General features: G+C 42.0%; 1 protein-coding gene across 4 annotated transcripts in view; it reads left to right on the forward strand.

The window, feature by feature from the left end:
• Positions 1–27,517, forward strand: part of rin3 (Ras and Rab interactor 3) — a 99,913-nt gene that overhangs the window by 30,605 nt on the left and 41,791 nt on the right. For all 4 annotated transcript variants that reach the window (XM_030392080.1, XM_030392081.1, XM_030392082.1 and 1 more), the window contains 5 exons: positions 14,725–15,271; positions 18,588–18,699; positions 18,851–18,923; positions 19,270–19,361; positions 19,982–21,035. In XM_030392080.1, the coding sequence (XP_030247940.1) occupies positions 14,725–15,271; positions 18,588–18,699; positions 18,851–18,923; positions 19,270–19,361; positions 19,982–21,035 (1,878 nt within the window). The remainder of the gene's footprint in view (positions 1–14,724; positions 15,272–18,587; positions 18,700–18,850; positions 18,924–19,269; positions 19,362–19,981; positions 21,036–27,517) is intronic.

Here is a 27,517-nt window from a genome sequence, read left to right on the forward strand (position 1 = left end):
ACTGCAACACTCTGAGGATGTTTGGGAGACATTGTTTTATAAATTATTCCCACAATATTACATGTTCACAAAGGAGCAACATTCTCACTGCAACATTAAGAAAATGTTTTATGGATGTTATTAAGGCTTCAGATTACAGAATGTTTTTTTATAAAACATTTCTGTAATGTGATATGTTAACAAAGGACGAACATTCTGTAAGTAACACTTGGAAAATGTTTTTGGTATGTTATTAAGGCCTCAGTTCACAAAAAAAAAAAATTCTACAACATTCCTGTGATGTGATTTGTTAACAAAGGTAGAACATTTTGTCTGCAACATTCTGAGAATGTTTTGGTGACGTTGTTCAGTTAACAGATTATAAAATGTTCTTCTTTAAAACATTCCCACAATATTAGATGATCACAAAGGAATAACATTCTCACTGCAACACTCTGAGGATGTTTGAGGGACATTGTTTTATAAATTATTCCCACAATATTACATGTTCACAAAGGAACAACATTCTCACTGCAACATTAAGAAAATCTTTTATGGATGTTATTAAGGCTTCAGATTACAGAAGGTTTTTTTTATAAAACATTTCTGTTATGTGATATGTTAACAAAGGAAGAATATTCTCAAAGCATCATTTGGAGAATGTTTTGGGGATGTTTTTAAGGCCTTAGATAACAGATGATAGAACCTTTTTTGTAAAATGTCATAAACCCATGCTAGCTCCAGGGAAGCAGGATAAGTTAACTCAGAAAAGCCAATGCAAGCCAAGACAAGACCAAACACACCACAATGACGTCGCTAATCCATCCAGATTCCCAGCCGTCCCAGGTCTGATAAATTGGCCAGGTTGCTGTTTGCAAATGACTTTATCAGCTACAAAGCAACTAATGCCAGATCCATGCTGTCTGGCCACTGGCTGCTCGCTCCTGTGCAAGGTCGCTGTCTGCAGTTGCCCTAATGGCCATCAGTGTCATTCTGATTCTTATACATAAGCCTAGTAGGCCTTCCTTTAAATTGGTGAGAACATCCAATGGTAATGGATAGATGAATGGATTCTAACTTGTGACAATCACAAGCAATCACAATCAGTGAGTCAAGGATATTCAGGTAAAATCAAACAAATCATTTTAAAGCCCAATATCACAAATCACAAAATTACCTCAAGGGGCTTTACAATATATTCTACAACATAGGCTACATGGGACAGATTTCCTACAGGGTGAGCAATGGAGGAAACCTCAGGAAGAGCATCAGAGTTGGATCCCTCTCCTGGGATTGAAAGATATGTAATATGCATGTAAAATGCCAGTATGGATAATCTGGGTGACACAAGTGTTTTACAGTACGTTTTACATTATTGTTGTAGCCAAAAAGTTAAGTTTAAAGTTTAGGTTTAAAGTGCACATGTCTGGGGGCTTTGCCAGTTTTTGTTGATTTTTTTGTTTTTTTGGTTCTAGCAGAATGTCTAGTGGGGAAAGTGCAATTGAAAAAACATAACCCTAACCCTTGTTTTAGCTAAAAAAATATAAATATATAATTATGTTGAAAGACTTTTGAATATTGATGTTATCAAACTTTTACTCGTGTTGATAGTCCAATTCCAATAGTTAAGGAAATGATCAGTGATCCTAGTGAGGACATTTTTGTCTTAAGATGAAGTGGGAATGTTGTCATAATGTTTTAATGTTTAAATATTTTAATGAAAAGTTACTGCAAAACATTCATAGATTTTTTTCAACTCTAAAATAGTATCATTCCAGTAACATTAAAAACTTTCATCTAAATATGTTTTAAGAACATTTGGGCATAATGTTCTAACAGGGCTTTTAGTAAACATTTTAAGGAGGTTATCACTAAACATGTTTGTAATGTTTTAGAGAATGTTATCCTCGAACATTCTGGGAACTTAACGAAAACTTCCCGCTGAGAGCGTTTTCAAGAACATTAGGGCATAACATTATAGCAATGTTGTCACTGAACATTTTAAGGAGGCTATCACAAAACATTTTTAGAATGTTTTTAGAGAACGTTAACCTCGAACATTCAGGGACGTTTAGAACGAGATGTTTGGGGCAGCTGTAGCTCAGCGGATAGAGCAGGTCGTATGGTGATCGGAAGTTCACTGGTTCCAATCCCAGCTCCCCCAGGCTGAGTTGAGCTGCGTGAAGTGGCCTCGAACATTCTGGGAACTTAACGAAAATTTCCCGCTGAGAACGTTTTCAAGAACATAAGGGCATAACATTCAAGCAATGTTTTCACTGAACATTTTAAGGAGGTTATCACAAAACCTTTTAACAATTTTTTTAGCCAACGTTATCCTCAAACATTGAGAACATTAGGGCATAACGTTATAGCAATGTTGTCAATGAACATTTTAAGGAGGTTATCACAAAACATTTTTAGAATGTTTTTAGAGAACATTATCCTCGGACATTCTGGGAACTTGATGAAAACTTCCCACTGAAAACATTACGAGAACATTCTCGGTAACATTCTCAGAGCGTTTTTAGATCAATAAATTGCTAGCTGGGTGAGATTTACATGAGAGAATATAGAGTTTAAATCTAGCGGTCCAAATGACCGCTTACACCCGTTCGAGTAATGTTGAATTCCGGCCCTTCTGAAGCCCAACTGACACTTTGGTCCAATCAGAAACATATAATTTGACCGGATCTAACTCTAGGGTCGTGGAAAGCGCACTGTTATGCCGTAACTATAGATCATTAAGATTAATTGGATCAGATCTGACTGGAATGAACCCGCCACAGTGGCTGGTAAACTGATTAAATTTACCCGCCAGCACACAAATACACCTGCATTTGGCGGGTGGCGGGTGCTAATTTCCATCCCTCACACAGCACACAAGTAATGGTACTGTGCTAGGTACTCTTTTCGTGGTTCTTGGTGCTTTAGCAATATTGTTGTTGTGGCATTCATGCCAATACAATAAAGCAAATTTGAAATGAATTTAATTGATAAACCTTTACATTCTTGCCAATAGACTGATAAGTGTTGTGTTTACAAAATTTTTTTCAAGCTAGCTATCTCCCTCTGTCAACCACAATCTGTCTCCTCTGTCAATAAACTCTATTCAGTTTGTCAATTAACATGTGTTTGGGGGAGATGCCTCCGACCTAAGGTTACTAAACTAATTTATGTTGACTAGGGCCTATATATTAAAGCTCACATTGTATTAATTCTTATTATATTTTATGGGAAATTGCGTGTTACGTTTGTAGTAGGCAGCGGCTATAACGTTTATGCAAAATATTTTACATTTGTGGGTTTATTACATTAAATTATGCAGATTTTTATGACGTTTGTGGTTTTATTACGTTTGCAGGCATTATTACATTGGCGGGCGTTACAATGGTATAATTAATATAATAATAATAATATTTTTCGAATTAAGACATCCATTTTGGTGACTTATTACATAATGCCCCAATTATTAAATTTTCTTGATAAAAAACACCTGCATTTTTTTAATTACTGACGCAATATGTAAGAACTTATAACAAAATGTGGCAAAGTTTATTACATATTGCATCAAGAATTTTATTAGGAAATGTGGCAAATTATTACAAAATGCAGCGTTATTACATAATGAATTGAAAATGTATTACATTATTACAGAATGCGGCGTTATTACATAATGTGGCGCTACAGTCCATTTAAAATCTTATGTAGTTTTCTGTATATTACTATAGTCTTTGATGTTCCTACACATGTGATTCACTGGCTATTAGAGCCTAAAGAGCCCCAGTCAGGGGTAAAGGTAACTGTTGACGTGGTTTCAAACATCTCTGTACGCAAACACAACGCTCACACTGGTAACATGAACTTTACCATAACATGGGCTGGTGTTCACAAGTATGCTGATCAACAACACCACTTATTAATTCAATCAGTAATAGTAATTACTAGTAATATAATCATAGCATGTACATTTTTGTCAATAATTGATCATATATATTGTAATTTATATTATAAGAATATGGTCTGATTAGAGCACAGACCTCCACCAGGTCTGGGTCATTTGTGTTGTACTTTAGTGCACTAATGTAATTTGCAGGCTAATAATCCAGGGTTTGAACTTTATCAACATGAAATGCAAATTGCAAATTTCCCCTTTGTGGGACGAATAAAGTATTGTCTTATTTTATGAATTGCCAGACTTACAGTTAATGTCATTTATGTTCATTTTTTATGCTGAATAAAATTGTATGTAAATTTTGTTCTACTACAAGCACTGAGCTTTTAATGGAAAATCAGGTTATTTAATAATCTCTGAGAGCAAACAAGACAAATGAACAAAACAAGAAGACACTTGTCTTCTTGGATACAGAGATGCTTGTAACCACACTGGCAGCTAAGTTACCTATCAAACTGAAATAATAATAATAATAATAATATAGTATTGAAACATATTTAAAAAAAATATATATTTTGACTTTTTAAATGTAAGTGTTTTAATTAATAAAAAGAAATAAACCATTTTTAGTTCCACATTCTGTCATCTAATATTTTATTCCATAACTTTTGATGATGTATTAGTTTTCCGCCATGGTATCGTTTCAGTATCGGTATCGAGATATTTTAGGCAGGTATCGCACCAAAGTCATAATTTTGGTATCGTGACAACACTAGTGGATAACAGTGTGGTTTTAAGTCTGCCGGTGAGACCAACAAAGAAGAGGAGTAGGACTATTTAATGCGGCTGGCTTGATGTAACATCCTCTGCAAAGAAGACGACTTGGCTCATCGTCGAGATCAAGCCCTCACAGAGAAAGCCAGTGCCAGTTTTTTGCCGTGGCCAAGCTGCGTGATTACATCGCCATGTGATGCACTGGGGCCTTTTTCCCAAAAGCTAACATTGTGAAAGACATATCGGAAAAATGGTAATAGACATCTCACAACACCTGCCAAATGACTCATTTTTAATGTCAGAATTTGAATGTCAGAAGTATAGAGGAGCTGTCCGATGAAATTATTATATCCTCATTCAAGTTAGCTCAGCACTAACCCGAAAGTTAGCCGACTCGGTTGGCAGAAGTCTCGAGTGTGCATGTTCTATGGCACCCCTGCTGGACAATCACCGCCACAATTAAAGTCAGATTCTGTGGGAAACACTGTGGTTGTTCCTTCATTACTTTGAATATACAAGGTGTAGCTTCTTTTGGGTTAAGCTCACATAATTCTAAGTGCTATATCATAGGCAACTGGACTTGTTTCAGTTGTTTTACTAGACTTTTCAGTTGCCTACAATCAGAGCCGTTTCCTGCTATAAGCGGACTATGCGGGTGCATAGGGCCTCCGCGCCACTAGGGGGCCCCCTCAAGTTGCAAGGTCAGCTGCAATACCTGAGGAATGACCCGAAGGAAAAGATGTGAAAACGACCGGACACCTGGCCCGCTGATTGGTCAGATCTGGTGTCTACCACGCCGCGTTGCTATGACGACCAGTACTACTAAACTAGGAGGGGGCGGGTAATTGCGTTCAGGTCATTCACGGCATCACGACCAAACTAGCGTATTCATCTGGTGCAGAAAAAAGAAGAAACTAGATGAAGAAAAACACTCGCTGGATAAAGGTAAGGTTTTTTTTTTCGTTATGTGGGTTGGAGGGGCTAGTTAAAATGCCGAATTTTTTAGCTAGCTTAAGTGTTTGCTTTAGGAGAGGGCTAGAATAAAATGTATCTCACATGTGAATGCCATAACATTGATTGACTGAAGTGACACCCGTTTTGGTGAATCACAGCAGGTCCAGTTCGTTGGCATTCTATTTGTGATGGAGGGTGTGTGTGTTAGGCAGATATCTGTCATGTCTGCTGGATCCTCATCCAGTAGAGCTGCTGGTCCATCATAGACCTCCTCTGCTCTTCAATATTTGTCACATAACATTACTTTAGGATTGTTTTTATGATTAATTTATCAATTTTAGTGTTTCCTCAGTTTGGATGTCTCTAATGTGAAGTGTGCTAAACAACCCTAATGCATATGGGGCCTACTGTGGATTATTATGGACTATTGTAGCAGTAGATTATTGCTCTGAGGGGATTATTGTTAACTCTACTGAGCTATTTGTCTTTACTTTTCCACATTTATTGTGACAATATAATTTGAACACATTTGCCTACATTCCTACAGTTTAGTTATGTTTTTGATGTATTACTTTGTTTTATTCAAAAGAATCATAATAACACAAATTAAAGTCAATTTAAAGTGAACTATACTATATAGGACCGTTAGTTCTGCCCACAGAATATATGTTAAGACCAAATCATTAGTTAAGCAAGTAGTTCACTTTGTAATACTATAAACTAAGATATTCCTTCAATATCACATAAAGCTCATCAGTCATTTATCTTTGTTTTATAACTCTTTGAAACTGCTTAAAAGTGACAACTTTGAAAGTGGGTGCATGCTTTAAAGGGACACTGTGCTGTATATTGCATGGTTCAAGATAAAAACAGATTATGAATTTCTCCATTAGTGTAACATAACTCAATTATATAGTATGCTTAGGATCTGTTTTGCTTGGTAACCTGAGGAGTTTCGTCTTTGCAGGACCAATTCTGAAGTATTTTGGAGCCGCAGAACAGGAAGCAGCACTGCCGCCTTCAGCACCAGAGATTGGCAAGCAGCTCTCATATGCTGGCAAGGAAGCAGAAATTTTGAGGTGGGGCTTAGGGTAGATCTGCTTAAAATGATGATACTGATAATCATCACAAAGTGGTGTGATTGTGTTATATAGTTCTGTATGGTTCCTTTAAAGTATTGTGTTTACTGTTGGTTTGTTTTCATTGTTGCATTTTTATTGTATGCTGATTTATTGTGTTGGTCCTGAAGGGCTTGTGTTACATTTGAAAGGTTCCTTACTACCAGCATTATTCTTGTTAGTTTTTTTGTTTTTATTGTTTGCATATTGATATGAATGCTGGCTCATTGTGATTTTCTTTTCTAAGTAATAGCCTATTTTATTTGCTCTACAACTTTAACTTTAGTTTTGGGTGTATGTATGTTATATGTTTAATGTCAACTTAAAATAAAATAAAATTGAGGACAATCCATCAGTTTCATTTATTGACCTATCAAGGATCCCTATTGTTTACCTTGTATTATCATTTTCTATCAGTTCAACTTACTTGTGTGGGTCAATTTAAGAGGTTTTCACGACTCTAGCCTGTTCCATCCATCCATCCATTTTCATCCGCTTATCCGGGGCCGGGTCGCGGGGGCAGCTGCCTGAGCAGGGACACCCAGACTTCCCTCTCCCCGGATACTGCCTCCAGCTCTTCCGGGAGGACCCCAAGGCGTTCCCAGGCCAGCTGGGCAACATAGTCACACCAGCGTGTCCTGGGTCTTCCTCGGGGTCTCCTCCCGGAGGGACATGCCAGGAACGGTCCTTAACAGAGGGCCCCCGACCCCGTACTCCCGGAGCACCCCCCACAGTATGCCACGAGGGACACGGTCGAATGCCTTCTCCAAGTCCACAAAACACATGTGGACTGGTTGGGCAAACTCCCATGAACCCTCGAGCACCCTGCGGAGGGTATAGAGCTGGTCCAGTGTTCCACGGCCAGGACGAAAACCGCATTGTTCCTCCTGGATCCGAGGTTCGACTATCGGCCGAATTCTCCTCTCCAGTACCCTGGAATAGACTTTCCCGGGGAGGCTGAGGAGTGTGATCCCCCGATAGTTGGAACACACCCTCCGGTCCCCCTTTTTAAATAGGGGGACCACCACCCCGGTCTGCCAGTCCCGAGGCACTGTCCCCGACTGCCACGCGATGCTGCAGAGACGTGTCAGCCAAGACAGCCCCACAACATCCAGAGACTTGAGGTACTCAGGGCGGATCTCATCCACCCCTGGTGCTTTGCCACTGAGGAGCTTACGGACTACCTCAGTGACTTCGGCTTGGGTGATGGATGGGTCAACCTCTGAGTCCCCAGCCTCTGCTTCCTCTATGGAAGGCGTGTCAGCGGGATTGAGGAGATCCTCGAAGTATTCCTTGCACCGCCCGACGATGTCCCCAGTCGAGGTCAACAGCTCCCCACCTCCACTGTAAACAGTGTTGGTGGAGGACTGCTTCCCCCTCCTGAGGCGCCGGATGGTTTGCCAGAATTTCTTCGAGGCCGACCGGTAGTCCTCCTCCATGGCCTCCCCGAACTCTTCCCAGACCCGAGTTTTTGCTTCCGAGACTGCCCGTGCTGCCGCACGCTTGGCCTGCCGGTACCCGTCAGCTGCCTCAGGAGTCCCCCGGGCCAGCCAGGCCCGGTAGGACTCCTTCTTCAGCTTGACAGCAACCCTTACTTCCGGGGTCCACCACCGGGTTCGGGGATTGCCGCCGTGACAGGCACCGGAGACATTACGGCCACAGCTCCAGACAGCCGCGTCAACAATGGAGGTGGAGAACATGGTCCATTCGGACTCAATGTCCCCAGCCTCCCTCGGGATCTGGTGGGAGTTAAAGATCTCCCTGGCAGAGGGTTCTGCCAGACGTTCCCAGCAGACCCTCACGATACGTTTGGGTCTGCCAGGTCTGTCCAGCTTCCTCCCCCGCCAGCGGATCCAACTCACCACCAGGTGGTGATCAGTTGACAGCTCAGCCCCTCTCTTCACCCGAGTGTCCAAGACATACGGCCGGAGGTCAGATGACACGACCACAAAGTCGATCATTGATCTCCGGCCTAGGGTGTCCTGGTGCCACGTGCACATATGGACACCCTTATGCTTGAACATGGTGTTTGTTATGGACAAACTGTGACTAGCACAGAAGTCCAGTAACAAAACACCACTCGGGTTCAGATCGGGGAGGCCGTTCCTCCCAATCACACCCCTCCAGGTAACACTGTCATCGCCCACGTGGGCGTTGAAGTCCCCCAGGAGAACGACGGAGTCCCCGGTTGGAGCACTCTCCAGTACCCCTCCCAGGGACTCCAAGAAGGCCGGGTACTCTGCACCGCTGTTCGGCCCATAAGCCGAGACAACGGTGAGAGTCCTATCCCCGACCCGAAGGCGCAGGGAAACGACCCTCTCGTTCACCGGGGAGAACTCCAACACATGGCGGCTGAGCTGGGGGGCTATAGGAAAGCCCACACCAGCTCGCCGCCTCTCGCCGCGGGCAACTCCAGAGTAGAAGAGAGTCCAGCCTCTCTCAAGGAGTTGGGTTCCAGAGCCCAGGCTGTGCGTGGAGGTGAGCCCGACTATTTCTAGCCGGTACCGCTCAACCTCCCGCACCAGCTCAGGCTCTTTCCCCCCCAGTGAGGTGACATTCCATGTCCCCATGGCTAGAGTCACCATCCGGGGATTGGGCCGCCGGGGCCCCCGCCCACGACCGCCACCCATATCCCTCTGCACCGGCCCCTTCTGAACCCTCCCGTGAGTGGTGAGCCCACGGGAGGGCGGGCCCACGTTGCTCGTTCGGGCTGCGCCCGGCCGGGTCCCGTGGGCAGAGACCCGGCCACCAGGCGCTCGCCTGCGAGCCCCAACCCCAGGCCTGGCTCCAGGGTGGGGCCCCGGTGACGCCGATCCGGGCGACGTGCACGTCCTTGGTCTTGTTGTATTCATCAGGGGTGAGTGAACCGATCTTAGTCTGACCCGTCACCTAGGACCTGGGTAGGGTCTCCCAAGGCAAACAGGTCCTCTAGCCTGTTTTCTTCCTAAAATGTAATAGATTGTTGCATCTTTATGGATCACCCAAAAGGGTTAGGAATCTATCCATCGTAGTTTGACAAAATAGGGTCCCCCAAACAGCATCTTGCATAGGGCCCCCAAAAAGACAGAAACGGCCCTGCCTACAATAAAGCACTTAGAATAACCATAACCTGAATGACTGAGAACCTTCATCGACATAAGCTCACATACATCATCCTGCTGCCAAAAATATTCACTTGAGCACCATATGTGTATTCGTCTGAAAATAGGCCTAAACAAATGCATGTTCTATTGTTTCCAGTCAGTTTATAAATTACCATGGCCTGACTATCTCTAATGTGCAATGCATCTATGACAGGAAGCAGCGAGCTAGTGAATGTAGTGGAGAATGTAGCAGCTAAGCAGACAGATTGCTTTGTCAGGAGCTGGTGGAGAACAACACTATTGACTATTATCCAAAAATGTGCAATATATGTAAATTAAAGGAGAACTTCGGTCGATTTAAACATGCAGCTTCATTGCTCAAGCTATCCTTGACTTGCCAGTACCGAAGACGTGAACACATTTGGTCCAACCATTACAGAGCTCCGTGAACGGAGATTTAGCACTGACAGCTAACAGCATGGGGTCAGAACTTTACACTGTGTTTTAAGCGTCTTAACATGCTGCTGCTGATGTTGCATAACTTTTGGTGTGAGATGTGGAGCACATCTCACACCAAAAGTTATGCAACATCAGCAGACACCTTACAACACAGCACTGTAGCGTGTATGACTCAAAATAAATAAAAAAGTAGTTAAAACAGTGTGTTTTCAGCAAAGTCAGCTCCTGAGAGCTGTGGCCCGTTATCAGTGACCAGTGTCTCACAGATCCCGTGACATGCAAAAATTGACTTCAGGTGATGGATCACATCCTTAGACCTTGTGGGGGTTAGCAGTGCGATCTCCACATACCTTGATGCGTAGTCTACCACTAGCAGGTAGGTCTTGCTCCTTAGCATGAACAAATTTCTCATTGTTGAGGGGATAACGAGTCTTTGTCCTTTTAGTAGTAGACCATCCTGGACTGTGAGAAGAGCACGCTCAGGCCAGTACAGCTTGAGTGCAGGTTCTTTGGTGCCATGGGCTGGCCATCCTTATGCACACAGCTGCATCACACGTGCGCACACACTCTCCCTCTGCAGCTGGTCAGTTGGTATGACAGGCTTCCCATGTACAGAGGCTTTGCTGCAGCTGCAGCGGCCCCGGGTTCGAGTCTGGGGCCTAATGCTGCGTGTCACCCCCCATCTCTCATCCTGTTTCCTGTCATCTCTCTGAAGCTGTCCTATCAATAAAACCATACAAAGGCCCCAGCAAAAAAGTACTGCATGTCCAAAAAATATGCTGTAAGCCCAACAAGCATATTGATGGGCATATTGACCTGAATGTAACGTTCCTTAGTAATACTGACACAATGTAGTGTCCAACTTTGCACTTGTAAAGGTTAGCTAAACAATGTTAATCGGCCTACAAGCTGTAGCCCCTCATTTAGCTATTGCTGTTGAAAGTTTTTCGCATGTAGAGCTGTCCAGGTGTCTTCGTTGCAAACTATCCTCCAGGGCTCTCTGCATCAGCTGTGTGCTTGGCCAGCGAGTGGTATTTGAGACTCAACATACTCTGCTGGTAATTCAGTTCACATCGACAGTAAATGCAAGTTACTTTGTTCTTGTAGAGATAACCATCTAGCAGGGCTTTGAAACTGAATTGCCTTTTCTTTATCTATTTCTGTCAAGGAGGTTTGTTTCTGCATGCCACCCACAATGTTACTGCTGAGGTCGGTGGCAAGATGGCTGCCACGTCAGAAGGTTTTTAAGATGTCTCTAAATTATTCAGACTCCAACTGCTAATTTACTATTTTTAAGAATTCTTACCATTGGGACTTCCAGTTTGGACATGGAGTGGTAGGTTGCGTGTCATCAGAGTTCCCGATTGTCAAGGGTTAAAACTCCCCGAAAACTCGAATAACTAGAGCCAGAAATCATACTGACTGTAATGTGCCTGGGGAAAAGTTGGGATGGGAAGGAAGACTCGACTCACTCAGACTAAAAACACAGCAACAGACGAAATACAGCAACTGCTAGCTAACCGTGAATTGGAAGGAGATGGCAGCCATGAAACAACATACCTCGCTGGAAGTGAGACGTAAATGGGCTCGGATCTAGAAATTATCAGCAAGGAGATACGGGATTTAAAAACAGAAATAAAAGACGCCCTTCGCTTACTTGGAGAAACACTGAGGAGCGACGTGAAAAAAGACTTGGATGATTTTAAACATGATATAAACCAACAACTTGCTAAAGTCGTCACTTAACAGCAGCTACAGAGCAGCAAGATCAGTGCGGCTGAGTCAGGGATTGAAAAGCTGGAGCATTGGGCGCAGGAGGCTAACAACGCTCTTATTATCTCACTGAGAGAACAAAAAGCTCTTCAGGATAAATTAACCGATTTGGAGTCCAGATCGAGGAGAAATAATTTCCGTATCTACCAAGTTACAGAGGGAGAAGAGGGTGAGTCTGCGGCCAAGTTTGTTCAAGACCTGCTCAGACGTGAACTTCACTGCCTCGAATGCCAGAAATATAAAACATATATATATACTTTTAAAAAAAAAATTTTTTGTTTACTGCATAATTCTACATGTGTTCCTTCATAGTTTAGGTGACTTCAGTATCTTTAATGCAGAAAGTAATAAGAATAAAGAAAAACCATTGAAAGAGAGGGTGTGTCCAAACTTTTGACTGGTTGTGTAAATTACATCGGACAAATTGTTAAGGACCCGGGATTTGTATTAACAACAGTCAGTGCGTTGACATGACACTCGCAAAAACCGAATTACTGTGTTAGTCCGACTATGATAGGATTTTTGAGATGCATGTATACACCTTAGTCTGACTAAAGTTGGACCGGATCGGATTTCTCATAGTCGGATTAAAACACCTAGATTATTCACCAGCTTTCCTCCAAAATAACCCCAAGCAAGAGCGCCATTGTGCATCTAGTTTGTGAATTATCATGTACACCATATACGAAATGTACAAAGATGTCGCTTCGTCTCGCTCTTCGTACGCCATCTTTCTCGAATAGGGCTGTCACTTTTTATTCGAAATTCGAATATTCGTTCGAAAGTGGGGTGAAAAGTTCTTATTTCGAATGTAATGACCTGTTCAAATTCAAAATGTATGCAACAAATAAGCGCAACAGACCGTTTGAAGTAGTTCGTTTTGTGATCCAACAGAGGGCGCTCTAAAACTTCATTATCAGCTTGACCTATTGAACACCCTATTGACCCTTGAGCTATCAATTCAGCTGGTAATATTATGTTGTTTGCTACGAAAATGGAGGACACTAGCGAGCAAAGCCATCCCGAGCGGACAATCACGACACCAAAACATCTGAGAAGTAGTGTATGTAAGTATTTTGTACAAAGCAGCTTTCTTTCTCTACAATGACAACAAATCTGCAGACTCACCTAGCTTAGAACCTCATAAGCAAACGTAAGCAGGTGAGTGTACAACCTTGTCTGACTGCCTACTACTCGGCACACTCAGCTTCAGCAGGCCCTTTGCCAACAGCTCGTAAAAATGCCATCATCGACAAGATAGCACTATTTATATGCAATCATATGCGGCCCATTGGTATCGTTTCGGGATCTCATGATGGAACTGAAGCCTAATGTTGTGTGGTGTTGTTGGGGGGTGTGTCATTTCAAATTCGTTTGAACTTGATTTTTTTGAAAAAGTGACAGCCCTATTCTCAAATGCCGAAATAGAGTTTGTTTGTTTGTTGTTGCTGGTGACGTAAAGAGGTCAGCCGCAGGTGGCTCTAGTACCACTAGTTGAAATGGGTACAGTGCCACCTATGGTACCGGGGTATGACAATTGCAGTTGTCTGATTGAGTAGCATAGTCGAACTATGGCTGTAATCCGACTAAGCTGTGCATGTAGATGTACTGAGAGTTGGAGTAGGGGTATTGCAAATTTTGGTTTTCATCTTTTCATGGCAATAGATGACATTAAGAAAAAGTATAGAATAACACCCACAGTATCCTAAAAGCTTATATTGAGCTCATATTCAGACTGTGAAACAGCAGATTGTCTATGTTGTGCCATAGATTTTTGTGCGAGCAGACTCCTTACTCAAGATAATGATTTCTTCTTCTCAACAACGGTTTCAATTATTCACTGTTATAAAACACATTATTTGTCACAAAACACCCAGCCCTGCTGGGACTGTGGAAGCTCAGAGAGGGACAAGAAGAGGCTCAATAAGATGGTCAAAAGGGTTGGCTCAGTCTTGGACTGTTCTCTGGACTCCATTGAGGAGGTGGGTGAGAGGAGGATGTTAGCCAAGCTGACATCAATTATGTACAACCCCTCTCACCCCCTACATGAGACTGTGGGGGCCTTAAGCAGCTCCTTCAGCAACAGACTGCTTCATCCATGGTGTAACAAGGAACGCTACCGCAGGTCATACATTCCAACGGCTGTCAGACTGTTCTACATCAATAACCCTTAATGTAGCACCATAAGCACCCACTTATCTTGCACTACTTACACTTCTACCTCCACCATCTTGTGCAATTATCCTGTGCAATAATACTATTTTATTTTTTTGTACATATTCATATTCATACATTGAGTCTGTTTATTTTAACACTGTATTTAAACACTATTTATTTATGCATCCAACTTTAACAAAGCAATACTCTGACACTTTATCTAAATGTATTTAATGCACATTTTTGCCTCCTGTATATATAACGCACATGATGTATATTCATTTCAATATTTTATCTTTTCTCTCTTATTCAAATCTTTTTAGTATTTTAAGTGGTGTACTTATTGTATGTCTGTATGTCTGTCTACCTGCTATTGTGACAAGTGAATTTCCCTGATGTGGGATGAATATAAGTCTAAAGTCTAAAAAAGCCCTGGTGACCAGATGCATTAGTTTTGGATGCAAACTGAAGATATAAACAAATCCTCTGCCTGTTATTTCCATTGCTGACCATTTACTCTCTTTCCCCTTGACAGCCACAAGACCACTCTGGCAGGAGCACTTGACACTCCAGCCATCCCCTCTGTTGCCTCCATCCCTCCATCCTCTCTCCTCTGTCCACCCTCCCTGCCCTCATCCCTACCTCCAGCCCGGCCATGTCGACCAAAACCACCAACTCCTATGGTGAAACCCTACCAGCTCCCTTCTTGTCCTCCTTTCCCTCCTGTCTCCAAACCTCCCCTGTCTCTCTCCTCCAATCCCCCCTCTGTCCCTCTCTCTTTCTCCTCCAACCCCCCTCCCCCATCTCTTCCCCCACCTCTCTCCCCTACTCTGGTCTCTTCCTCTCCCCAGCCCTCTCTGCAGTTAACTGTCTCCTCTGATCTTACTCCCTCCTTTACTCCACCTTCTCTTCCCCCTCCATTATCTCCAAGATTGTCACCCCTACCTGTCATCTCACAATCCTCTCCAACTCCTCCACTGCTGAATTCTATTGACCGGCTGGTCGGGAGCGCCTCAGTATGGCTGCCCAAAGGACTCAGCCAGGACCAGATCACAAGTATAATGGAGAAAGAGACAGCTGGGGTAAGTGACACACACATTTCCCATCGTTATTGTGTCAAATCTTTGTGTTAGATGTGAAGTAATGCTTTTTTGGAAAATGCAATTTCGCTTTGGATGACATATGACTATCATCTGGATGGTATTTCAAATATTTGTGGTATTTTTGCCATGAAAATAGTCTAAATAAAACTTAGTGGGTGACACTTTGTGTAATTTCCTAATGAGGTCTTTGGAAATGTCCTGGAAATAACTTTCCTGGAAAAATGTTAAGTTAATTGTTTGTTCACAAGCATTTGTTGATTCTCCTAGCTGGTCAATTTTAAATAAAAGTTCAGAATCTTGGGAAATCAATTATTAGTTTTGTATTCATGCAATACTGGCTTTATTTTACCTAGTACAAATATGTGGGAAACCACCCAACATAAAGGTTTTTTTGATCTAGTAACCCAACAGTGAGATTATGTTATAACGAACTGGTGAAAATAGTCCAGTGTATACATAAACTTCAGGTTGCAATAGGGATGTGTATTATGGGTAAAGAGCAAGCTATTATTCATATGGACAGTTAGATCAATTAGAAAAAAAGAATGTCTGTGTGTCTGAGCTGTCAAAAGCGCGGACAAGTGAAAAACACTGTTAGATCACCTGCCCTGTAGAGAAGCCTTAAGTATAGAGAGCAAAAGACACATTCAACTTAGCATAAAGACTGGGAGCAGGTAGAAACCATTACACTTCCTCTCTCCAAAGTCCAGAAATACTACTTGTCTCCCAGCTGGACTGTAGTTCTGTATTTGATGCATAGACATGCGATTTATATCAATCCTCTCATCTCACTCTTAGAAAGAAAGAAAAAAGTGTCTATCCTAAATTGTCTAACAACTTCTTTGAACCCAAGTTAGTTTTTATTCATTAATAGAAACGTGGTTCAAATTGTAGATTATATGTTTGACTGTAGACAAATCACTGACAAAAAGACTTTCTATATTAAACTAGTAATTAATTGGAAGTTTATTAACTGTATCAATTTTTCCTAACAATTTTCTTTACAGGAGTCGTATGAATTTACCTAGATTACTTTTGGGGGAGGTTCCCTCAAGGAAATTGAAGCTCCATGTAACACACAGCACTGTTACACACAAATAGAGGATCAAGAAAGAAAAGACACCAATACCCAACACCCATATAAAGATATAAAACAAATATAATATACTATACATAGACATATGTATATAATAAATATAACATGTTAATATAAATATATATATATATATATACATATATATATATATATATATATATATATATATATATATATATATATAATACAGTAATATAATATATAATAAATATATGGATACATTTTATATATATATATAGTGTATATATTTATTATATATTTTATATCACTTATAATGTTGATAAAGTTCAAACCCTGGAGGACCTGGTGGAGGTCTGTGCTCTAATCACACCATTTTCTAATAATATAAATTACAATATATATGATCAATTATTGACAAAAATGTACATGCTATGATTATATTACTAGTACTGATTGAATTTATAAGTGGTGTTGTTGATCAGCATACTTGTGAACACCAGCACATGTTATGGTAAAGTTCGTGTTACCAGTGTGAACTTTGTGTTTGCATACAGAGATGTGTGGAACCACATCGGACTGTTAAACTGACTGCCTCGTGCAACTCTGATGGTGAAAAAAGTTTGCTTGTCACAAAAAATACAGTTGCTTGACTTACATCTGGGGGATATTTGTGTTATCTATCGCTAACCTGCATCTCTTTGAACCCTTTGAACAAGTCTGCATGTCTGTCACTAGATGTTTTGCCAAGTTGGACGTGTTGGCTCTCTTGGTCATTACGGATTTAAAGCATCGTTACAGATGGGCTTTGTGGTGTCCGTGGGCTTGCCCTTACTGTCGGCAAAGAAATATTTCCATATTTCGCTCCGTGTGTCTGCTTTGTCAACAAGCCTTGGACGGTTGGCAGGAGCACTCATGCCACTTTCAGCCATGTCTGTCTCGCTCTGCTTTGTGACTGTGTGTCACCGTGAAACCAAGCCCACTCTGGCTGCAGGCAGTGAGGAAGCAGAGAGAAGTTGCTCACACAGACACACTGCCCCGCTGTCGCACAAAGTTCATATAATACAGATACTAATAAAATGTGAAAAAGTATTGTTTTTAACGGCTGGGTACCGCGGTACCTTTCTAGTGTCGGTTTACCTTGCAACACTAGCACACCGCGCTGATTCGCTAGCTCACCGCAAATCAGAATGGTCATACAGCTGGCATACAGCCAATCAGAGAATCCAATGGCTCAGACAGCGACAGCCAACCTCCTCAGACCATTGAATTGGAGCAGACAACATCCACACGGCTCCGAAAGCTTCCAACGCAGCTGAACACACCGAACAGATTTGTTCCCGACCTCGTCCAAGTCTCACCGTATGTGTGCTCGCCGTAAGAGCCAGCAACTCGTCTCTAGAATAAACGAGAGAGCTGACTCCTGTGTGTCTTTCAGAGTCTGCTGTATCCATAGGATACATGTAAAATCCTTCGTGAAGAAGTAAAATATTAAAAAGACCTGAAAGGATAGAAAAAAGGTAAAAACAAAAACAATGCTGCAATGGATAAGCTGCTGTCTCCTACAGCGCCATCTTGATTTCCTTGATTTACCAAAGGTGTTGTCATGTATCATTGAAATCAATCACTCACTCAATCAATCACTCACTCAATCAATCAATCAATCAATCAATCAATCAAAGCTTTATTGTCATTTTGTTGTACCAACAAAGCAGCACAACAAAAATGAGATTACGTTTCTCCAGGATCAATAACAGAAGATAATAAATAACACACAATATATAAATATAATAATTTAAAACTAAAACTATGACTAAGGGCTTGTGAAGTGCATCAGTGCACATGCTCCAGATCAGCAGTTCATCAATCTTACAGCTTGTGGAAGGAAGCTGTTGATAAGTCTGTTAGTTCGACCTTTATGACTCCGGAACCGTTTTCCTGATGGGAGCAGTTCAAAGAATGTGTGGAGAGGGGTGTCCCTGATGAAACATTGTCAGCTGTAGATTAAAAAAATGTGTATCAGCATTTAAAACCCATATTGGCTGACTTTTAATATAGGTTATTTTAATATAATTATTTTGCTGCAATTCAATCTGTAGTAAATACACATTTGATCAAATATGGTACATCTGAAATTGTTGTAGCAACATTTGTGCTTTGTGTGGACCTACTGCATCTCATTGTACTGTATATTCTCCATTCTGACCTCAAAGTTTTAACTGCTCATGTTGCCATTTGCAGGTGTTCCTTGTTCACAACAAAGAGGACAAGGGCATTACACTGTCAGTCCGCCTGCCAGATGAGCAGGGGGCCCCGCTTGTAAGCAACCTGATGGTCAAACAACACAATACATGTACGTGTTAGACACCAGTGCAATTCCTGCTTCTACCTCTACTATAAAAGCTTCAGATAGTCAAGATACTAAATGTAAGGTGTGCATGGCTTGGCAAACATAACATGGCAGAGAAATTAGTGATTCATTCTTAAATAGTTTTTTGTCTCAGTTGTTCACTTAGATGGTTCCTGTCTGGTTTTTGATGACATCTTCAAACTGATCTCCTTCTACTGTGCCAGCAGGTAAAAACATGTATACATATACACAAACATGCAAAAAAGAATAATGTTACACCATGTGTATTACTGATAAAAAAAGCAGATGAAAGACTTTTGGACCTTTACACTGTGGACATATGCTCATTAACACAAAAGCAATGCATATACACTAAAAACATACTGTACAGTACATGCATCTACAAATACAGTACACATACACTCTTTACACCATGGAAATGACACAAACATTTAAACATGCGCAAACATACACAGACCTAGCCACAATTGCAGAAGGACTGTGTTTGTCATATTATCAAAATTCTCTGCTTATACTTAATGGTGGCTTTTTGTAATTTAATCAACCAATCAGGGACAACCTGGCCATTCCACTGAGGTTACCCAAGGCAATTACCACAGCAACTAAGAGAGAGGAACTGGAGGTCATCTCTGCTATGGGTGCAGGTAGAAAAATCTACATCATTGGTGCATTGAGGTTGGGTCATTGTTAGCAAACAAAAGGATACTGCTATTAAAGTTAGAAGATACCGTGAATTGCATCAACAACAATAATTTACAGATTTTTTTTTAACAAAGATATGTATGAACAGTTAGCCTGGCTTTGTCCAAAGGTAACAAAATCTACCTACCATTACCTCTAATCACTCACCAGTAAACACTTAATATCTGATTTGTTCACAAAAACTGAGTGTCTTTTCAGGGTTTTGGGGGGTTAAAAAATTAGTCTGTTTTATCAGAATAGTTTTGAAAATATTAAACCATGCTTGATTGCCTTTATGCTGTTAAATAAGCGTGCCCAGTCTTTTCTGCAAAAACTTTATCAGCAGATGAGGGCCAACATTTATCATGAAGGCTGACCTTATGCTAAAAGCATAACAGATATTCCAAGGTCAGTAATGAACCATTAAGCACAGTTTAACAGTCAAAGAATGTTTTCATAAAATTATGTGAGACAGACTAATACAGGGCAAACCACCAACATTATCAATACTACGGATATAAGTGATTGACATCTGATGAGTACAAAGTATACTTCTTTAAAACAAAGACTGCATGTGTTGCAGATTTCTGGCTATCAGATCTGAACCAGCAAGGAAAGAATCAGGACCTGGTTTTGGATCAGAACCATAGCAGATTCTACTTGCATGTGAACCCAGTGATTGTGGATGAGAGCTCCAACAAAGACCTGAGCCCTTCTTTTATCTCTAAACCTGATGCAATAACCAATCAAACCATCACACCCTTCCAGCAGAACGGGGATACTCCACAGGAAGTCAGCCCAGAAGTCAAAGGTCTGACTAATACCACATCCAACCAGGAAATTAAATACAAGCGCCCCCCACCCCGACCCCCCAGCATGGGGCCATTGTGTGGTGTGGGCCTTCTATTCTCATCTCCACCCTCGCCTCACACTTTATCTTCTGTAACCAAGAGAAAAGAGGAAACAAGTGGAGGAGTAGGAGAGAGAGAAGAGAGGAAGTCAATAACAACATCACCTCCTCCATCAAGGCCTCCTGTCCCCCTGCAGAGCAGAGCCACTCCCCCTTTGCCTCCTGCTCCTCTCCGTGGCACCTCCTCAAAGAAAAACATCAACCAAGATGTTGGAGAGGAAAGGGAGAGAGAGAAGGGACAACATCCTGCAAAGAAAATTGAGCAAGAGGGGGGAGGAGAGACAGGGGAGGAGAATACAGTAAGTAAATCAGGTCTGCTGAGTGAGGGGGGTGAGCAAGAGAACAGTAATCAACATCAAGAGGAGGTGAAAAAGGACAGCGAAAAGACAGAGCAGGAAAAAGAGATGAAAATGGATAAAGGGGATGACAAACAGAAGTCCAGCTCCCAGTGTCCAACATTGGTAAAGAAACCATCCCGTCCAGTTCCTCCACCAAGGAGGAAACCACATTCTACAGGCACACCTGTGTGCCCCAACCAGGCTGGAGGAGGAATAGCCAATCAATGCGCTGGGATGAGAGTACCACCTCCCCACCCAATACAGCGGTCAGATGTGTCATTGTACTCACCACAGGGGGGCACTGTGATTGGAACTGACCCCGACTCCTGCTCTACCAGCAGCACAGAGGAAGAAGGAGAACTGAACCAGGACCGGGAGCAAAACCAAAAGTAGGTCTGCGTTGGCTGGTGTTGAGACTCAAAGTACTGGTTCAGTTGACTGTTTGCTCTGAGTTTTTATTGCTATGACTATATAGCTGTCCAATCACATTTCCTACCCAATGTAAGGCAAAACACTCTGTTTTAGTGCCTGTCTCTTTAAGGTCTTTAACTCTCACGGGCCTAAGCAGGCACTGCCCACTATGGTTCCACATCAACCGTTGCTGTTTTTGAAACCATGGGTATTCTTGGGGCGTGGCAGAGGGGAGTGACTTTATAGTTGTATCATCACCACCTTATGGAAGTCCTGATGGCTCGTTTAAAGTCACAGTTTCTGAATGTCTGCTGTGTGCATTTCTTTGTGGATTGAGCATTTTGATACTTTCACAGTATTTATGTAGCACCTAGACCTGCTTCATGATAAAAGACATGGAAATCTCACTTTATATAATATAGTACCTTTGACGCAAAAAATGCTGTAAAGGGTTTGTAAATGTGCACTTGATAGGTAATGCTATCATGCAAAAGGACTGATTCTAAAACTGTATGCTCCAGACAAAAAGTCAGCTTCCTCACTGGTTAAAGATCAAGTGACTAGGATTTAGAAGTATCTGCAGATGGCTACTAACTGAACACCCCTTGACTAACCCTCAACTATGGTGGCTGCAGAATCCAGAGGAGTCCCGCTCCCTCTGTAGAAATATGTGGCTCATTCTAAGAAACATAATGCTTTCAGGTCATTATATACTTATGAAAACATCTTAAATCAAAGCTGCAAGCAGCCTTGAACGGGTTCGTGCAGTCCACGCGCGTCGGGGCGTGCTCCGTACCCGGCCCCATTGCCCGATTATTGGGTACACATCTCTTAACTGACCATGTTTCGGACAGTGCAGGAAGGGGTTAAATGTCATTTCCTGTGTCCAACATGTGGCGCTGTGACTTTGACTGTATGTTGGCCTATGTGTTCAGGGCTGGACTCTTATCAAACATGTTAAGTTTGGTCCAGATAGGAATAAGTAAGTTGTTCCTTTATGGTTTGGTGGCTTGCTCCTGCCGATATTAAATAATGTACGCTGAAGTCAGAAGAACTATCTGCAATCTACATAAAAACAAAATGGACGAAAGTTAAAAAATCCCTCAAAAAAATGTGTGGTCAGTTGTGTTTTGATTATTGATTGGCGGCGATGCTGTCGGAGGATGTGCTCACCTTTTAGTTGCATGTCGTCTTGTAGGGTATGATATGGAGGAAGAAAGCTATAAATGTCATGTAAATAGGATGTTTGTCTGGAATTTCTGTGTCCAGTAGGTTGCGCTATGGATATGACACAGTATTGATGCATGGAGGTATTCAGGGCGACATCGTATACATGTGTGATGAATTTGGTGAACATGGGAAATTGTATGTTGAAGTTATAAGGACTTGATTTTTATGGCGAAGCATGAAAATTGACCAAACCATTACACCCACCATGTTTGACGTAGGCGAAAGCTTTTGATAACTTTCCATCTTCAGGGTATGAGGATGATACTGAGTGAATTGGAAGTCTGTGGTGTTCAATCTGTAGGAGGAGTTCGTCTAAGTACGAGGCATGGAAATGGATCAAAATGGGGATGAAATGGGAACTTTTAATCAAAATGGTCGACTTCCTGTTGGAGTGACAGTTTGGTACCCCAATGTTTTTTGTGCATCTGGTCATGATACATATGCATACCAAATGTCATTCATGTACATGCATGTAGGAGGCGGGGCTTGGATTTTTAATATTCCAGGGGGAGCTATAGAGTCCGATGGTAACACCTTTCATCAGCTATCCTCAGGAGAGCATTGGCAATAATTGTACCAAGTTTCGTGTTAATCTGACCTACTCATGTGGAGATGTAAAATATTTAAATTTAAAGAGTGCCACCTTGTCATCGGCCAAAATTTTGCACAGAGCCTTAGGGCTCATGGGAAGTAGTAACCTGAGTTTCATGTCATTTGGACACATCAATGTGGAGATATGCAACACTTTTTTTGGACCAAAATCTGCGGAAAGTTGTTATTGAATAACTTGAGTATTGTTTGAAATATCAAAATTCTTTTAATACGTTTTTGTCAGGAGGGTCCACAGATGCTGTGTGCAATGTTTCGTGCAAATCGGTGAAATCGCCTGGGAGGAGTTCGAAAAAAATGGGTTTGCTACATTTCGCGAATTTCAGCGATGAACGGGCCCTCGCAGTCCACGCGTGTCAGGGCATGCTGCCGTCGGGGCTTGTTTATGCAACCTTCCACTGAGGAAGTCGTTCCTTTATAATTTGGTTGCCTGATACTGCAGGTATTAAATAATGTACTCTGAAGTCAGAAAAACTCGGTGAACTGCTGCATGATTCCCCAGACAAAGACTGAGTCGATGGTCCGCTTCTGGAGCTGGCTGAAGAAAACGTCCACACGAGGCATGATGCAATGAAATAGTTTCAGGAAGAAGCTGAAAGTATAATCCTCCAGTAGCCTCACAAACCCTTCAGCTTCCCACACAGTGATAGGCTCAAACTCTCCTGATGGTTTCAAAACACTGGATGATGTCACCTTTGTGCTCAAACACAGTGTTCACGGCATGGGTATGGAAGTTCCATCTTACTGTGCTTGCTCTTGCGAGTCTGTGTGCTATCACTCTATAAAGCACACTGGTTCTCTTGGGAGATCATGAAAACAATCCAGAGAATCCAGCCAGGTCAGAGAAGAATTGATTATCTAATGGGATGTGCTGCATGATGAAAGCTGAAAAGTAAGAGGGCTGAAAGAGCTTTAAAAGGTGAACGGTTTCTCTGGCTGCACATATGCTGAAGCATTAACAGGGCCAAAGCTGAAAATGTCCCCATAAGAATGAATGGGAAACGCCTCCCGACCTCCTGCAATTTTTGAAAAAAATTTACTGGTTATCGTGGAAATATTCATATATTGAGTAACAGGAGACATTGCTGAACTCTGTGATGACATTTTTTTATTTCTGTAGAGTGAAAAATGAGAACACCAGAGTGAGAGACAAAACAGCTACTGTCTGCTCTCCTCCAGAAATTTAGGCTCAAAATTAACATTACAGCTTATGGGGGAGTTGTTGGAGTACTTGTCGCTCTGGGGCTTCCACATCCAAAACTGTAAGTCCTACATCTGAAATAAGACCATCAGCTGAAAGCCAACATTTCTATGCATATATTGTCTATGTCAAGTAAAAGATGTGGGATCCAAATCAAGTTGAAGAGAATTTTTTCTCCAGTTCTTCCAGCTGCTCTCCACTCTAGCGATGATGTCACACAGTCTAGCTCACGCAATTCACACCCATTATAAAATCAGAAGACGAGCAGAAAATCCTTAAAACTAAAACTGTGATGATTTGAAAAGCGTAAAAGATTTTTAAAAACTGAATACCTGCCCAATAGTTCAAGGTCTTCTGACTCTTTTAAACGTGGAATGGCGTCTGTAGCTCAAACTATAAGGTACAAGACAAGAAGAGGTTGAAAGTCGATGAGTTTTGAAGAGGATTTGAAGATTTTCCCATTTACTTTCCATTCACACTAATTAGACTGCGACCAGAGTGCCATCTATTGGCCGATTTGCACCAAATTTGACACAAATTCTCATCAGTCCATACCACACAATTATGAACATTTATGTGATAATCGGACAGTAGTTTGTAAAGATATGCAAGATTGTCTGTTTTCAACACAATGTGCGGGAAATTGTTGTTTTATATTTCAGGCGTTTTATGGACTATCAAAATTCTTTTGATGCCTTTTTGTCAGGAGGGTCCACACATGCTACATGCAAAGTTTGGTGCAAATCAGTCAAATCGTCTAGGAGGAGTTTGAAAAAGTAGGTTTTTCCTTTGTCACGATTTTGCGAATGTAAAGTTACAGCAAAAGTGGGTGCGGCCTACACAACACAATTCAGTTCAATGCAGGGAACACGTAGATATAAGGTTTAACAATGTGCAACATATTATGTAGGAGTTAGGGGCCAAAAATGCTTTTGCATTGAAAATAGCGCCACCTGCTGGTCATTTTTGGTGTGTGAGTTACAGGGGCCATTCTATAGCAACTCTATGAATTTAATCTCCATAAGTGTTATGGTGTGGGCACAGTGCCAAATATTAAATTAAACAGCCACCAGAGCGCCACCTAGTGGCGAATCGGTGAACCCTTCGTCAGCTGTCCTCAGGAGGGCACGGACAATAAGTGTCCTAAGTTTCGTGTTAATCTGAGATGAACCGTTGTGGAGATATAAAATACTTAAATTTAAAGGCAATCGGGGGCGGCTGTGGCTCAGTGGGTAGAGCGGGTCGTCTAGTGATCGGAAGGTCACCAGTTCGAATCCCGGCTCCCCCTTGTTGCATGTCAAAGTGTCCTTGAGCAAGATACTGAACCCCAAATTGCTCCTGATGAGCAGTTGGCGCCTTGCATGGCAGCCTCCGTCATCAGTGTATGAATGTGTGTGTGAATGGGTGCATGTGTTGTACAGCGCTTTGAGCTTGTTAGACTGGAAAAGCGCTATAAAAAAAAAAAAATTGCAAATGCAAAGGGCGCCACCTTATGGTCATCGCCTAACATTTTGCACAGCGCCTCAAGGGCTTATGGGGAAGTAGTAACCTGAGTTGTTATTTAATAACTTGAGTATTGTCTGGACTATCGAAATTCTTTTAATAACTTTTTGTCAGGAGTGTCCACAGATGCTGTGTGCCAAGTTTCGTGCAAATTAGTGAAATCGCCTGGGAAGGGTTTGAAAAAGTAGGTTTTCGACATTTTGCGAATTAGCGAAAAACACGGTAGGCGGAAATGGGCGTGGCCTATACCACAGGACTCATCTGAATGCAGGGATATCAGGTTCTTGAATGTGCGACAAAGTATGTTGGAGTTATGAGCCAAAACGTACTTCCCTTGATTGTAGCGCCACCTAGTGGTGGCAATTCAGGACAACAATAGATTACAACATTTTGGCCAGGTGTGACTTATATTCCAAGCTTGGTGAGTTTTGGGGTATGTTCAGGCAGTGAAAAATGCGATCATTTCGGCCTAAGAAAAAAAAATATATATAGCCGCAAGCGGCAATCCGCGGGTTCTAACCCCTTTCGCACCAAACCGGCCACCCTGACCCTCATCACCCGCATTTGATGACATCGGCCAAGGTGTTCCTCAAAGATCTGTGCAACACATAGCCATGATAAGCCCCAGATTTCTCCAAATTGGATTTTCAGCTACATGCTAATGGCATTTATAGCGCCCCCTATAGGTTGAGCTCAACATGCTCTGGTAGGCAGATTACCAGTCCTGTAGTGAAACTACCCACCAAGTTTTGTGATGATAGGACAAAGGGTCCGGTAGTTAAGGCCAATCATTTCTAAGCCCCACCCATTGCGAAAATACATTGGTCCATGGCGGCCATGTTTTTTGACCAATCTGGCTCATTTATAGAGAAATGTGACTTGTCATCCCCCGAAGCCGTATACCAAATTTGGTGTTGATAGAGTCAATCTTTCAAAAGTTCTATTCATTTAGCTGTTTTTCACATTACGCAAATTAGCAAAGAATCTGTAATAGCAGCTTTTGTGGTGTATGAGGCTTTTTTGTAGAATACTATCAGGAGGAAGTGTTTGAAAAATTTCAAGTCAATAGCAATTATGGCTTGCGGGGAAGGGCCTTTCGAAGTTTACACCCTCATAGCGCCCCCATCTGACGGATTGGGATCTAATTTTCGGAGTAGCATTTGGACGTCATTTATACTCAACGTACCAAGTTTCGTGTCTCTGGGTACTTCCAGCTCGCCATAAATTAATAAAACGCAAACAATGATGGTTAATGACTAATATGCCACGCCCACTTTCTCCTATCAACATGGCACTCAAGATATGACTTAATACTCGCCCCTAGAGCATGCGTACCAAATTTGGTGAAATTCCGTCAAATGGTCTATGAGATACGCATGTGTAGCATTTATAGCACCCCCTATAGGTTGAGCTCAACATGCTTTCGTAGGCAGATTCCCAGTACAGTGTGAACCGACCTACCAAGTTTTGTGATGATAGGGCAAAGGGTGGTGGGAGTTATGGCCAATCATTTCTAAGCCCCGCCCATTGCGAAAATACATTGGGGCGTGGCGGCCATGTTTTTTGACCAGTCAGGCTCATTTATAGAGAAATGTGACTTGTCATCCCCCGAAGCCGTATACCAAATTTGGTGTTGATAGAGTCAATCTTTCAAAAGTTCTATCCATTTAGCTGTTTTTCACATTATGCAAATTAGCAAAGAATCTGTAATAGCAGCTTTTGTGGTGTATGAGGCTTTTTTGTAGAATACTATCAGGGAGGAAGTGTTTGAAAAATTTCAAGTCAATAGCAATTATGGCTTGCGGGGAAGGGCCTTTCGAAGTTTACACCCTCATAGCGCCCCCATCTGACGGATTGGGATCTAATTTTCGGAGTAGCATTTGGACGTCATTTATACTCAACGTACCAAGTTTCGTG

This window comes from Sparus aurata, chromosome 16 (assembly GCF_900880675.1).
Source record: "Sparus aurata chromosome 16, fSpaAur1.1, whole genome shotgun sequence".
Classification (NCBI taxonomy): domain Eukaryota; kingdom Metazoa; phylum Chordata; class Actinopteri; order Spariformes; family Sparidae; genus Sparus; species Sparus aurata.